The following is a 16,441-nucleotide window of genomic DNA, read 5'->3' on the forward strand; positions in this document are numbered from 1 at the left end:
TTGTCTCCCATACGACATCTCTGAATTCCGAAACACTTGAAGCAATCTCTGAATATATTGCAGAGACCAAACCATCAATGGACACTGATCCACCTTCCGCTCTTCCTCTCTCCTCTGCTCCATCTGCGCAACTCCTTTCTTCACAGCGCACCGTTCCTTCGCTGCTTGAACATTTTCCACTGCCTCCGCATGTGGACTTTTCTAACCCTTCTAGTCCGTAGGAACCCTTACCTGCGGATTTCAAGTATCCTTATCATTGCCAATCATGGCCTTTTTACAGTGGAATATACGCGGCCTCAGGGGTAATCGGGGTGAGCTTCAGATGTTACTCTCCCAGTTTGCCCCTGTTGGTGTTTGCTTACAGGAACCAAAATTACACTCTGCTGTTATTTCTCACATCTCAGGCTATAATTTATTGTATTCTTCAGATCCTTTTCCTGATGGGACCTTTAATGAAAGTGCCCTTCTTCTCCGCACTGATATTCCGTACCATCAGCTATTTGTTCATACTTCGCTGCATTACACAGCAGCCCGTATCCACTTACATAGGTGGTATACGCTCTGTTCTTTATATCTCTCTCCTTCTCGGGCATTATCTATTCCGGATTTTGCCTTCCTTGTTTCGTCATTACCGCCACCGATTCTGTTACTTGGTGATTTTAATGCCCACCATTTCCTCTGGGGAGGGTCTCACTGTGATTCCCGTGGAATTCAGTTAGAGGCTTTTCTTGCCACCCACCCCCTCCATGTTTTAAATACAGGTACTCACACCCATTTTGATCCTCGGACTCATACTCTCTCTTGCATCGATCTCTCAGTTTGTTCTTCCTCCGCCGCATTAGACTTTACTTGGTCTGTTCTCCCGGACTTACATGACAGTGATCATTTCCCAATCATTCTTACTTCCCCTTCATATTCGCCACCTCTTCGCACCCCACGCTGGCAATTTAATCGGGCAAATTGGAACCTTTACTCACACCTGACTGTTTTTAAAGAGGTTCCTTCTTCGTCCTCCATCGATGAGCTTTTACACCTCTTCTCGTCCTCCGTTTTCACCGCAGCTTCTCATTCTATACCCCAAACTTCGGGCAGGCATTCTCAGAAATGCGTGCCTTGGTGGTCTCCTGCTTGTGCTCGTGCAGTACGTTTGAAACGCGCTGCATGGGGCAGGTACCGGTACAATAGAACCACAGAGCGACTCCTTGATTTTAAACAGAAGCGTGCGATCGCTCGCCGTGTCATCCGTGACGCTAAACGCACTTGCTGGCGAGATTATGTCTCCACCATCACCTCTGCTTCCTCTATGAGTGCAGTCTGGAAAAAAGTACGAAAACTGAGTGGTAAATATTCTCCTGACCCGGCTCCTGTTCTGCGGGTTGCCGGTGTTGATATAGCAAACCCACTAGATGTTGCCAATGAAATTGGCAATCATCTGGTCCGTATTTCTCAGGGACTCCATCTATGCCCCTCATTTCTTTCCTCAAAGTCTGCCAGAGAGTTAGCACCCTTGGACTTTTCTTCTCTCAGAGAAGAACAGTATAATGTGCCTTTTACACTTCAAGAACTGGAGGCAACACTCTCAGCTTGTCGATCATCGGCAGCTGGGCCCGACGACATTCATATTCGTATGCTACAACATTTACATCAGTCAGCCCTTGCAGTCCTATTACGCCTTTACAATCTTATTTGGTCACAAGGAGTTCTTCCACAGCTGTGGAAATCCGCCATTGTTCTCCCTTTCCGCAAACCAGGCACTACGGGACATGAAACCTCCCACTATCGTCCCATTGCTCTTACCAGTGCAGTTTGCAAAGTAATGGAACGTCTAGTAAATAGACGTTTAGTGTGGTATTTAGAGACACACAACAGTCTCTCCACTCGTCAATATGGCTTTCGTAAGGGACGTTCTACCATAGACCCCTTACTGCGCTTGGATACGTATGTTCGTAATGCCTTTGCGAATAACCACTCAGTTATTGCCATATTTTTTGACCTTGAGAAGGCATATGACACAACTTGGAGGTATAATATTTTAGCCCAAGCCCACTCCTTAGGCCTTCGAGGCAATCTACCATCCTTCCTTAAGAACTTTTTAACTGACAGGCATTTCCGTGTTCGGGTTAATAATGTGCTCTCCCCGGACTTTGTCCAAGCTGAAGGTGTCCCCCAGGGATGTGTTCTGAGCACAACACTTTTTCTCCTTGCTATTAATGATTTGGCCTCTAGTCTTCCATCAAATATTTGGTCATCACTCTATGTTGATGACTTCGCTATTGCCTGTGCAGGCGCTGACTGTCACCTCCTTACAGTTTCTCTCCAGCATGCAGTCGACCGTGTTTCCAATTGGGCCACCACACATGGGTTTAAATTTTCCAGCACTAAAACCCACCAAATCACTTTCACTAGACGCTCTGTCATCTCTGATCATCCTTTGTACCTCTATGGCTCACGTATCCCTGAACGTGATACAGTCAAGTTTCTGGGCCTCCTCTTTGATCGTAGGTTATCCTGGAAACCTCACATTACCTCTCTGAAGGCAACTTGTCACAGCCGGCTGAACCTTCTTAAAACCCTTGCTCATCTTTCGTGGGGAGCTGATCGTCGAACCCTCCTTCACCTACATTCCACCCTTATTTTATCGAAACTTGATTATGGTGACCAGATCTATTCAGCGGCATCTCCTGCTACTCTCTCTAGCCTTAACCCCATTCATCACCAAGGATTACGTTTATGCCTTGGTGCTTTTCGCTCTTCCCCTGTCGAAAGCCTCTATGCAGAAGCGAACGTTCCATCCTTATCCGATCGCCGTGATGCCCATTGCCTGCGCTACTATGTACGCTCTCATGATCTCCGCAATCCTTCCATTTATAGAATGGTCACTGATATTAGTAGACATTCTTTATTTGTTCGCCGCCCCTGCTTACTCCGTCCCTTCTCTCTTCGCCTTCATTCGCTCTTGTCTTCTCTTCAACTACCACCTTTCTATGTACATGTAGCATCTCACTTTTCCCTACCCCCCTGGGAAGTTCCAGCTGTTCGAGTCTGTTCTTTCTCCCTCCCTTGCTCGAAAGCCCAACTGTCTACGGTCGCTTCCCGCTCTCTTTTTCTTGACCACTTTCACTCTCATTCTCATGCCATTGCTGTGTACACAGATGGCTCTAAGTCTTCTGACGGCGTAGGATTCGCAGCAGTGTTTCCGGACAGCGTCGTACAAGGGCATTTACTATCTTCAGCTAGTATTTTTACTGCTGAATTATATGCCATCCTTACAGCACTTATCCGTATTGCATCTATGCCTGTGTCATCATTTGTGGTTGTCTCAGACTCCCTTAGTGCTTTACAGGCTATACAAAAATTTGATACACCTCACCCCTTAGTCCTCCGTATCCAACTTTGGCTACGCCGCATCTTTACTAAGCATAAAGATATTGTTTTTTGTTGGGTCCCTGGTCATGTTGACGTACAGGGCAATGAACAGGCAGACACTGCTGCGCGGTCAGCAGTACATGACCTACCAGTTTCTTATAGAGGTATTCCATGTACGGACTATTTTGCTGTAATATCTTCCCACCTTCACACCCGTTGGCAACAACGTTGGTCTACTATGCTCGGCAACAAACTTCAGTCTATTAAACCGAGTATAGGTTACTGGCCGTCTTCTTATCACCAGTGTCGAGGTTGGGAGACTACTCTCTCCCGTCTTCGCATTGGCCATACTCGTCTTACTCATGGATATCTCATGGAGAGGCGACTTGCTCCTCTCTGTGAGAATTGCCAAGCTCCATTATCAGTCAGCCACATTCTGTTGGACTGCCCACTTTATCAACGAGCACGCAGAATTTACCTCTGTCGTCGTCTTCGCCCCGCTGCTCTCTCTTTACCTTCCCTTCTCGCTGATGGACCCACCTTTCATCCGGACTCTCTTATTGACTTTTTGACAACGACTGACTTACTTCACAAATTCTGATACTTTCAGCCCTTTCTACTTGTATCTCTTGCTACCCTCTACCCCCGTACTATCCCCTGCCCCGCTGTTTTCTGTAACCTGCTGATCATCCCCCCTCCCTCCTGCCATCCAATTCCCTTGCTTCCTTCCCTACCCTGCAGCGCTGTATAGCCCTTGTGGCTTAGCGCTTCTTTTTGATTATAATAATAATAATCAAACAAGTGGCTTCCAGAGTTCAACTCAAATACAAAGTCATACAATTTTGAGAAAGTAAGGGCAGACTAAACATAGACTACAGTGAGAGTATTCAACCTACTACCAGAAGATGTCAGGAGCCTAATTGAATAGCCAGTCAGCAGAAAAGCCTGGCCCCAGGCCAGGCTGCAAGGGTAGAAACCAGTCACAGGTGTTTTGTGAGCATGATTTGCATAGCTTAGGAAGAATGGTTGAAGGCTGAGCACTGGTGTGGGCACCACTCATGGCCTAGTGAAGAGAGTGTGAAATCTACAGAAATTAAAACCTAAATTTTTCACAGTATGTATTTCTTTTTCATATTTATGGAGTATAATGTCATGACTTTTCAGGCGCCATGCAAAACAAAAAGGTTGTACCATTTAAGTAGCTTTTAGCTCAAATTGCACTGTGTAAGGTCACTTATATGAGTGTTTACTGTATATACAATAATCACAAGTCTTGTGATTGTTATATTTCTTAAAGTTGATGTAAAAATTCATCTGATGATCATAAACACTATTGTGCAATGGTAAAACTATCTTCTATGGAAATGGTATCAGAAACTACTGATCTATTCATGATTTAACTTTATTGTAACTCAGTGTAACTCCCACTGGAAATACTGTAAAGTTGGGCAAATAGGTGGGTGGGAATGGTTGAGGAAACAATGGTTGGAGGAACACTGTAGCAGGCCAGTGTTCCTCTGTTCTTATGTTCTTACATCGACAAAAACTTTATGCACTGCATAACCTTAGTACTAATGTTTAGTAGTTAATTAATTTTAGTATTCCCAAAATGCTATACATAAAAGGGGCTTTCCTTGGAACAGGCAAGTATTGTATTACCTGACCTAGCTACTTCACTGTAATATTCATGTATATTCTGATGAAATAAACTTTTAGTTTATTTTTGTAATCACCAGTTATGAGGTTATTGCAACAGTCATCACAAGTTGCATGAGTGTTGTGATTGTTGTAGTACATTGACCACATGTAGTATTGTGATTGTTATGTTGGTATGTCCCTTATTACTTTGACAGTAAGGTTCTCACTACATGTTCTATTGTGGGGTAGCTTTTACATAAAGACCTTATGTCTAGGGTAGTACTTACATCATGGCTGATCATCCTGAGTGTCTCTGATATCCTTTCACCAGCCCTCTTCACAGGTTATGTAAACTACAACTATAAAAATATAACTGTATTCTAAATAGATATGTACAGAATATACAATTACAGCCTCACATATTCAAAATAAAAATCTACACACTCCTTAGCTGCTCTCTCACATGGTGCATCTCAGCAACTTTGCCCTTCTCTCTTCATGACTAATCTCTGGGCTAACCAGTGTTTTGACACACTTTAGTCACCCTGGGTATGGTGGCCACAACTTAAATTATAAAAACTCACCCCTGGAGCACACATAATGCCCCCAAAAATAGAAGAAGGACCCAGAGATCCTGCCAGGTTGAAGTCAACAAACAGAGAGAGAGAGAGAGAGAGAGAGAGAGAGAGAGAGAGAGAGAGGGAGAGGGAGGAGCCTAGCTAAGCTCCTCCCACACCCACCAAAAACAAAAGACTGTTGCCAAGCACAATTCTCCAGTTACCACAATTCTACCACACCTTAATTTTACTCTTACAAAAAGAATTACAACTTTATAAACTACTTATTTAAATTGTGTGTTTGTGTGTCTATATATTATTTTTTTTTATTATCACACTGGCCGATTCCCACCAAGGCAGGGTGGCCCGAAAAAGAAAAACTATAGTATAACCTATTATATTGAGAAAAATAGGCTTGACCCAGCTGCCTCTCAGTCATAAGGGTGATCTGCCCTTATGACATTTAGAGCTAAGTCCCCATCAATTCAATATAATTAGGTATTCCAGAGTAACTGTTACTTATAAATACATGTTAGGTCCTATAGCCCCATAACACCCCCACCTCCAGACGAAGTCTCACAAAAGCTAGCCGTGTCCCTTAGGATATGGCTAGTAATAAAAAAAAATATTGCTTAAGTCTGAAGGTGGTGAGCAAGACTACCAGAAATGTTACATATTTCCCAGCACCATAACTACTCTTCACTTTACTGTTATTTACAACAGATTGCATATTTTTTTTTAGAAAAGCATTTTAACCATACCCACATACTCAAGGGTGTAACTATTTACAATTTTAGTGGCTTTTAAAACATAATACACAATGCAAGAATTGCACACAATGCCCACTGTGAAAGCCTGCGCCAACAGGCCTGTGCCTCTGCTGCGGTAATCCAGCAAGCAACTGGTACTCCAGGGTGGCATCTTCCTGATCAGGAGACGAGAGTAGAGCCAAACCCAGAGCAGTCAGGTGTACACCAGGCAGGAAACTTTACAAAACATGTCAAGGTGTCTCTCACTTGGTGGCCGAACCAAACAGTGAGACTTCCAGTCAACACTCACGATCCTTAACATGGTCAGTCACTCAAGCCCATCTTTCGAGGTCCCACTCCACACAGATTCTCCAAACTTATGAAGAGGAGGCTGACATAGAACATGGAGGGGTCCAAGGGACCACAAAGGCAAATCGTCGGGCCATTTCGTACATAGAGCACACCAAGACACAACATATCACATACCTTCTTGAACGTCTCATGTTACCGAAGGTTGTCAACCACTGCCTCAACTCACATTTACATATACACTGACTCTCGTCACACTTTTGGCTCCGACTTGACTCCTTCACAGTCAGATGGCTGGTAGAGAGTACTCAGACTCGCCGAGAGTTCACCACTGCAAAAACAACAAGGTCAGCACATGACAAACACTATGTACAAAGTACGCACCATGCATCTGCATGAAACGTCTAGAGAGAGCATTAGCAACCACATTCTTGGAGCCTTTTATATATTTAACTTCCAAATTAAAAGGCTGTAGGAACAAAGCCCATTTTAAGAGTCTGATTTTAGTTACCATACACAGGAACAGGATGAAGAGATCCTGAGACATATACAAATGCTGAATAGCCAGCCCCAAAATGAAAATTTTCTTTCCTGTGGTAAAATGTTGACATTTAAACTTAGAAGGTTGTTCATAGATAGTAACAGTTCTGCAACCTCTCGCAGTACAACAACAACACCAAAGACATCTCTTTGCACCCAGGTTGGATACATCAAGTTTACACAAATACCATCACAGTCCATCTCACACACAAATTTTAAGCACACAATGAACACAATTTGCATTACAAACATGAAAATGGTACTGGAACACAGGCCATGGAAATCACATCTTCCTGCCCCATGTTTTAGTTTATTTGAAATGTTTGCATCTTTTAGTGCATAAGTATCAATCTTTCTAATCCTGTAAACCTTAGTTGTTAAATGTACTTTGTGGTAGTCAGTGTTTATGCCCAGGGTGCCATCTAATTTGGGAACCATGAAGCATGGGAATGCCCACTGACTCTCACTAAGCACTACAAACTGGTGTTGGAAGAATTTCACTTCTTCCTCCATATCCAATTTTTCATACAGAGTTTTCCCACACAAAAGTTGTTGAATTGGCTTAGCTTCCTTAACAACTACTTCATGGAACTTCAACTTTTCCCCATTACTGGCATCCCAAACCTTTATAAGGTTCCAAGGTGGCTGAGCCAACTCTCCAACATTTTTCTCATTAAACCCAAGCATGCATTTCCCAAAATCTTTTACACACATGTTATTTCTTAAATACACTTTTGCTATTTCATACAGATTATTGTTTTGCAGCCCTTTACATTCCATTAAAACATTGGTCTCTCTGAATTTTTGACATAACTTCAAACCCTTTAACCGGTTACTGTGTACATTATTCTCATTTTCTTCCTGCTCAGGTGTGTGGGTTTTATATCTAACCCCTGGGAACTTCCCCCACAACATGTTTAGCTCAGAGCAACTTGCCATACAGATTTTCACATGAATTGGCTCCAGTATCAGCACTTCCTCTACAGCCTCCCGAGCATTATGGTCCACATAGTGATCCCACATCATCATCCTGGTCTGGTTGATTAGCACGTTCACTGGTACCATCCACCTCACACGAGCCAAACAATATCTGAAACTGAGAAAAAGCTCCAAGGGGAAAGCATCACCATCCTCTCAAAGTCAATAGCTCAGAGATTCCAGAGTGCTTCCCCACTCAGCAAATACAAAGAAAGGGATCCTCTCATCCCAGTTGTTAGTATTGTCTATGCCATAGGCTTGCATTATTGTCTTGAGGGTTTGATGTAATTTCTCTATTTCCCCTTGAGATGGAGGGTGATAGGCAGTTGAAAACTGAGGCTCTACTTTTAATCCCTTTAAAACATTTCTAAAAGACTTTGAGGTAAAGTTAGGCCCTTGGTCTTTTTGCACCTCTTGAGGAAAACCAACATGAAAAAAGAACTTCATCAAAACCCTTAGGACTACATGAGCAGTTATCTTATGTAGAGGGACTGCGTCCAGGTACCTGGTAATGGAGCAAATAATTGTGAGTAAATAATCATTTCCCAGTTTGGTCCTTGGGAATGGACCAAGTACATCTACTACCAGCTTGCTGAAAGGTTCACCTGGTGCTGAAATAGACTGAAGGGGAACAGGTTTAATACTTTGACTAGGTTTCCCTATAAATTGAAAGACATGATAGGTCTCAATATACTCTCTGACAGTCTCCCACAGCTGAGACCAGAAGAAATGCCTGGAAACCTTGGACATCACCCTCTGAGGACAAAACCCTTGTTCTCCTTCCATCGATACTGCAAACAGAGGTGAATTCTTTGTAAGAGTTTCCTCCCTGAAATGAAAACACTTATTTAATTGTAAAATCTCTTCCTCAGCAACAGCTGAGGCTATAATCAGCTTAAGAGTGACATTTTCCTGCACAGAAATTAATTGCACCCTAGCAGATGCAGCCTCTCTCACACTAATTAACTGATCCATTCTCCAGTCATGCTCAGCTCTGGCTGGAACATATTTTTCTTCAGTTGACTGCAGTTCAACATCAGAAAACAGAGTTTCCAGACTTAAGCCCTCACCATCCTCATGAGAAATAGCATGAAGACTGTTGATAGCATGATCATGAGCCATACTTCTCATGGTGGAACCATCAGGGAGAAGGTATGGCAGGGTTTTCCTAGCCTTTTCCTCCCAACATTTGGGACTTGGTTTCCCCCAAACTAGTTGTTCCTCACTGTCTAACAGGCCCATAACATTATTCCCTAATAAGAGGTCAACCCCTTCGAAGGTAATTTCATCTGAGATACCTACAGGGAGATAGCCAACTTAGTATGCAGATTCTACCCATAATTTGTGTACAGGTGTCCTTATGGTTGAACCCGTAATACCCTTCAACAATATATCTACCCCAGTATAGGTATCCTTAGACACTGGCAGCACTCCAGCATGTAGCAAAGAGTAGGTGCTACATCCATCTCTCAAGGACAATATGTTCTCAACTCTGCCTACATCCTTTTGCAAACCAACTGTGGACCTACTAGAAAATATAGACATCCTGGGGTCTAGATCCAAAGGTTCCTCCTCACCTTGCCTTGAAGACCTAATGCAGGCAACTGGATGTATCTCTGCAGTTAGGGTCCCCTGGGATGGTTCCTCCCTTTCCTGATCTCACCGTCTTGACCAGCAAAACGTTTGTGTGTCCAGTTTTGTTACAGTAGTAACAGATAAAACTCTTAAAGGTATTTTTACCATTTGGTGTAGGACTGGTACTGTTTACTCAAGGACCTGAAACATTATCTGATTGTCTAGGTAAACGTTGAGCTCCAGCTGACTTACCTTTTCCTTCTATTTTAGAGGGTGCCTCAGCCTTCGTTTGTCCCTGAAAATTCTTGTCCCACTTACCTTTATGACCATAGGACTTGGAATATGGTTTAGAACGAGTGGGGAAATTTTTAGAAGGAGCATGACTGTTTTTACTTACCAATTCCCTGCGAGCCAAGAATCGGTCACCTAGATCCAGTGCTTCTGAAAGATTATCTGGGTTTTTGTCCTCCAAATATTCTCTGAGGTCAACAGGGATTGTATTGTACAATTCCTCATGAAACATCAGATTTACTAATTTGTCATAGTTTTTATTAACTCCTTTAAAACAAACCCATTTCTTAAAAAGGAACAGTTTCTCATTCCCAAACTCAGTTAAGGTCTGCCCATCCTGAAATTTTTGATTTCTGAACTTTTGTCTATATTTCTCAGGTATCATTTGGTAGGCAAGCAATACTTCCTCTTTAATCTTATCATAATCAGAAAAATTTTTCCCCTCCAGAGTCTCTACTCTCTGGAATCCTTTACCCACAAGTTGTGTGCGAACTAGGGTAGCCCACTTCTGTTTGGGCCATCCTTGCTCCAGAGCAGTCTTCTCAAAAAAAAAGAAAAAAATATCTATCTGGGTCACTCTGTAAACTTAGGGACAAAATTTGCAGCTTTAGTTATGTTAAAGTACTGCTCAGGCTCTGGTTCTGAACCTCCTAACCTTTGACGTTCTTCCTCCTTAGCTTTCATTAATTTCATTTCAGCCTCTAGCACTGCTAATTTAAGTCTCATTCTCTCCATTTCCATATCACCTGGAGTAGGTGATCCCTCATATTCACTGTTACCAGGCATGTTTACTGATGAATTATTACCTTCTTCCCTGAAGCCTAAAGAGTTTAAAGACTCATCTTCTGACATAGCTTTTATCTTTAAACACTTACTTCCCTCTTACAGTATCAGTGGACAAAGTTTTCCCACAGGCACATAAAATAACTTAAATTGAATGTAAACTATGCACATAGCACTTACCATAACCACAACAAAAATGTGTTACTCAACCTTTCTCCCACCTTAGGAGAAAAACAACCTGTAAACTAATACAGTGGACCCCCGGTTAATGATATTTTTTCACTCCAGAAGTATGTTCAGGTGCCAGTACTGACCGAATTTGTTCCCATAAGAAATATATAGTGAAGTAGATTAGTCCATTTCAGACCCCCAAACATACACGTACAAACGCACTTACATAAATACACTTACATAATTGGTCGCATTCGGAGGTAATCGTTATGCGGGGGTCCACTGTATATGAAAACAACACTTCCACTGACACCACCTTGGTAAATCTTCTCTTACCAGGAACATGCAACTGTTATTACCCCATACCAGCACATATAGTTCAAAGAATGTTTTGAGTTATTTTAGCAGTCAAATAACTCTCCCGGTCAAGCTCCCATGTTATGTTGGTATGTCCCTTATTACTTTGACAGTAAGGTTCTCACTACATGTTCTAGTGTGGGGTAGCTTTTACATAAAGGCCTTATGTCTAGGGTAGTACTTACATCATGGCTGATCATCCTGAGTGTCTCTGATATCCTTTCACCAGCCCTCTTCACAGGTTATGTAAACTACAACTATAAAAATATAACTGTATTCTAAATAGATATGTATAGAATATACAATTACAGCCTCACATATTCAAAACAAAAATCTACACACTCCTTAGCTGCTCTCTCACATGGTGCATCTCAGCAACTTTGCCCTTCTCTCTTCATGACTAATCTCTGGGCTAACCAGTGTTTTGACACACTTTAGTCACCCTGGGTATGGTGGCCACAACTTAAATTATAAAAATTCACCCCTGGAGCACACATAATGCCCCCAAAAATAGAAGAAGGACCCAGAGATCCTGCCAGGTTGAAGTCAACAAACAGAGAGAGAGAGAGAGAGAGAGAGAGAGGGAGAGGGAGAGGGAGGAGCCTAGCTAAGCTCCTCCCACACCCACCAAAAACAAAAGATTGTTGCCAAGCACAATTCTCCAGTTACCACAATTCTACCACATCTTAATTTTACTTTTACAAAAAGAATTACAACTTTATAAACTACTTATTTAAATTGTGTGTTTGTGTGTCTGTAGTATAACCTATTATATTGAGAAAAATAGGCTTGACCCAGTTGCCTCTCAGTCATGAGGGTGATCTGCCCTTATGACATTTAGAGCTAAGTCCCCATCAATTCAATATAATTAGGTATTCCAGAGTAACTGTTACTTATAAATACATGTTGGGTCCTATAGCCCCATAACATTGTTGTACTACAATATTCACAGGTTGTGTGACTGTTGCAGTAATCACCAGTTTTATGATTGTTGTAGCAGTCACTGCCAAGATGAAGCCAGAGTTTGTATTTTAATTAGTCAGGTGATTGTTGTAGTCTGTGTGGTATCATTACTGATTATTGCATGTGTTGCATGTTGCAGGGAGCAGCCCATATTCTCGTGCAAGGCGCACGTCTTCCACATCGACCCGAAAACCAAGAGGTCGTGGATCCCAGCGTCTTCGTCTGCGGTGTCCGTCTCTTTCTTCTACGACTCTACCAGGCAGCTTTACCGTATCATCTCTGTTGAAGGTACCAAGGTATGTATGTGCTGGCACTGTTGAGGACTGGCATGTACTGACACTATTGAGGGCACTAATTTATGTGCTGACACTGTTGAGGGCACTAAGGTATATATGTGCTGACACTCTTGAGGACACCAAAGCATGTGTTGACACTCTTGAGACACAAAGGTATGTACCAACATTGTTGAGGGAACCAAAGGTAGATGCTGACACTATTAAGGGCTGACACATACTGTGACTGTTGTGATTCTGTGTGTTTAGCAATCTTGCTTCTTAAAACTCTCTCAAAGATTTTAATAATGTTGGACATCAGCTGGGAGCTGGGTATGTTTGTAGTTATTGAATTTGGAATGATTTCTGTTTTAGGCTCAGTCTCCATAAACTATTTAAGGCATGGGATAGTTTTTTTTATATATAAATTTATGATGAACCTGGAATTTTATGAGCCTGGGATAGAGTGCATAGGCATACCATCAATGGCTTTTATGAAGTCAAATGGTGTTAGGGTTAAGTCAGAAATTTGGGAGATGTTGCCAAAATTTTGGATTTCATTCATGAAGAATTCATTTGGATTTTCAATCTTTAGTTTGGCTAACAGCTCACTGAACAGTGCAAGTTCCATACCCTTTAAGCACAGGTCCAATACTGGATGTTATTTTTTGCATTGGATTTTGCCTATGAGAAAAGCATTTTTGATTATTTAAATTAGTTAATTTTTTTTTTTTTTTGTTCTCTCTCTCCTGGACTGTATATGATACATTCAATTTTATCTCAGTGTTTTCCATCTCTCTAACCAGTATTTCTTTTCATACTCGAGAGAATAAAAAATGAATAGGCATCGTGAAACACACTCATTGGCCACTTAATTAGATACACCTAGTACTGGGTAGTGCCCACTCCCCTTTGCCCCCAGAACAGCCTGAATTTTTCATGACATGAATTCAACAAAGTGCTGGAAACATTCCTTAGAGATCCTGATCCATGTTGGCATGATAGTATCAGGGAGTTGCTACAGATATATTGACTGCATATTCATGCTGTGAGTCTCCAGTTCCATCACATCTCAAAGGTTTATGACAGTCTGACCCTACAATCTTCATGTTGTAGAAGAACTCATGATTCATCAGATCAGGCTATGGTGTTCCAATCTTCAACTGCCCAGTTTTGCTGAGCCTTTGCCTACTGTAGCCTTAGTTTCCTATTCTTAGCTGACAAGAGTGGAACCCAGTGTAGTCTTCTGCTGTTGTAGCCCATCCACTTAAAGGTTTGACATGTGATTTCAGAGATGCTTTTCTGCATACCACTGTTGTAATGCATGATTATTTGAGTTACTGTCACCTTCCTGTCAGCTTGAACTAGTCCTACCATTCTCCTCTGATCTCTCTCGTTATCAAGGTGTTTTTCACACACAAATGTAACTCACAGAATGTTTTTTTTTCACACCATTCTCTGTAAACTCTAGAGAATGTTGTGTGTAAAAATCCCCAGGAAATTAGCAGTTATGTAGATGAATGGCTCAGAGAACGTAGATTAGCAGTTTCTGAGATGCTCAGACCACCCGTCTGTCTGTCACCAACAATTATTCCATGATCAAAGTCACTTAGATCACATTTCTTCTCCATTCTGATGTTTGATCTGAACAATAGCAGAACCTCTAAACTGTCTCTTCATGCTTTTAGGCATTGAGGTGCTGCCACATGATTGGCAGATTAGACATTTGCATTAACCAGTAAGTGTACAGGTGTACCTAATAAAGTGACCACTGAATGTATATAGCAGACTGGTTTATTGAAAAACTTTAGTGTGAGGGATGGTATATTGTAAATTAAGAAGTTTATCATGTGTTTACCTATGTGTGATTACCATCTAGCTACAGAAGGAGAATCATACTTGTGGTGTCCCATCCTCAGTGTTTCGTCCATCATTAAGTTGGTGAAATATAGGTGGGCCCTGCTTTATAGTGCTTCACTTTACAGCATTTCACTAATACAATGGTTTTCAATTATACCTATTCTTCATTTATTTGGAATTCCTTCAGTAAATATACAGTGGTACCTCGAGTTTCGAACAGCTCCCAACTCGAACAGTTAGGTAAGTGTATTTTTATAAGTGCTTTTGTAAGTGTATTTTTGGGGGGTCTGCAACGGACTAATCTAATTTTCATTATTCCTTATGGGAAAAAATTCGTTCGGTATTGGCACTTGAACAGCCTTTTGGAACGAATTAAGTTCATAACTCAAGGTACCACTGTATTTGAAAGTGAAAAAAGGCTATGATTCACTTTACAGCAATTGTTGCTTTACAGCAGTAGCCCAGACCTAACCTAAACTGCTGTATAAGTGGGGCCCCTCCTGTACTCACTACTACTACACTTGTTGCTCGTTCTGTTGATCTGTCAGTCTATGATGAAAAATCTGTAGTGTTCATTGAGAAGGCTTTCTTTCCTAGGCAATATGAAATGAAGAGACCGGGCTTACAGTTGTGTTTCTCCCACAGGCAGTGATCAACAGCACAATAACCCCCAACATGATGTTCACAAAGACATCACAGAAGTTTGGTCAGTGGTCAGACATGAGAGCCAATACAGTTTATGGATTAGGATTTTCTACTGAGGCTGAACTCAATAAGGTCGGTACAATTATTTTGGTTATTTTGTTCATGTATTATTACATTAACTGAGACACATTATTTAACTGAAGGAATGCACTTATTGTTTACTATTATCAGGGTGTTTTAATGCGAAGAATAAGTCACAATAATGTGACTGGAACAACACACAAAAAAAACCTACACAGTGGAGACCAAAATTTACGTTGACATTTCAGTCAGACGTAGACCATTAAATAGTCACATAAAAGTGTGAAGGGAAGGGAGCCAGGATATATAAAAGAGGGGGTGAGGATGAGAGTAGTGTACTGAGAGGGAATAGTAATTTAAGTGATAGTAGTGTGGTGATAGTGTTAGTAGTAGTAGAAAAAGTAGTGCAACAGTGATAGAGGTGGCAATAAGAAGGTGGTATTAATGTTGGTAGAATTACCGACAATATGTTAGGTAAAAAGACACAAGTGCAACTGATGTGATATTTAGAATGAGGTGTAATACTAGTGATAGTAGTAGTAGTAATATTAGGTCAGTAGTAATATTAAGTCAGAAAGTGGAGACAGAACAAAGAGATCGTAGTAATAGTAGAAGTAAAGTGGAGGTGGTCTAAGAACAAGCAAAGAGAGGAGCACTGCAGGAGAGCTAATGGCTCATGAGGGTAAGACCAAATATCACCGGCACAAAACCCCATAAGATAGAACCCATTTAGGCAGAAGACAGGAAAGATAAAAAAATATAAGAAAGTTGACTTCAACCACTACTACTACAACCACTACTACTTTAACCACTACTACTACAGCCACTACTACTACAACCACCACTACTTCAACCACTACTACTACAACCACTACTACTTCAACCACTACTACTACAACCACTACTACTACAACCACTACTACTTTAACCACTACTACTACAGCCACTACTACTACAACCACTACTACTTCAACCACTACTACTACAGCCACTACTACTACAACCACTACTACTTCAACCACTACTACTACAACCACTACTACTACAACCACTACTACTTCAACCACTACTACTACAACCACTACTACTACAACCACTACTACTTCAACCACTATTACCTAACTACTACTACAACCACTACTACTTCAACCACTACTACTACAACCACTACTACTTCAACCACTATTACTTTACTACTACAACCACTACTACTTTACTACTACAACCACTACTACTACTACTACTACTACTACTACTACCACCACCACCACCACCACCAATGTATTAACAGTATTCTTTCTCATTA

At 41.5% G+C, this 16,441-nt stretch overlaps 1 protein-coding gene across 2 annotated transcripts in view; it reads left to right on the forward strand.

The window, feature by feature from the left end:
- The window catches only part of homer (protein), a 589,932-nt gene that overhangs the window by 440,505 nt on the left and 132,986 nt on the right, over positions 1-16,441 (forward strand). For both annotated transcript variants that reach the window (XM_053797555.2, XM_053797556.2), the window contains 2 exons: positions 12,417-12,573; positions 15,055-15,186. In XM_053797555.2, coding sequence (XP_053653530.1) covers positions 12,417-12,573; positions 15,055-15,186 — 289 coding nt within the window. The remainder of the gene's footprint in view (positions 1-12,416; positions 12,574-15,054; positions 15,187-16,441) is intronic.

This window comes from Cherax quadricarinatus, chromosome 86, assembly GCF_038502225.1.
Source record: "Cherax quadricarinatus isolate ZL_2023a chromosome 86, ASM3850222v1, whole genome shotgun sequence".
NCBI lineage: Eukaryota > Metazoa > Arthropoda > Malacostraca > Decapoda > Parastacidae > Cherax > Cherax quadricarinatus.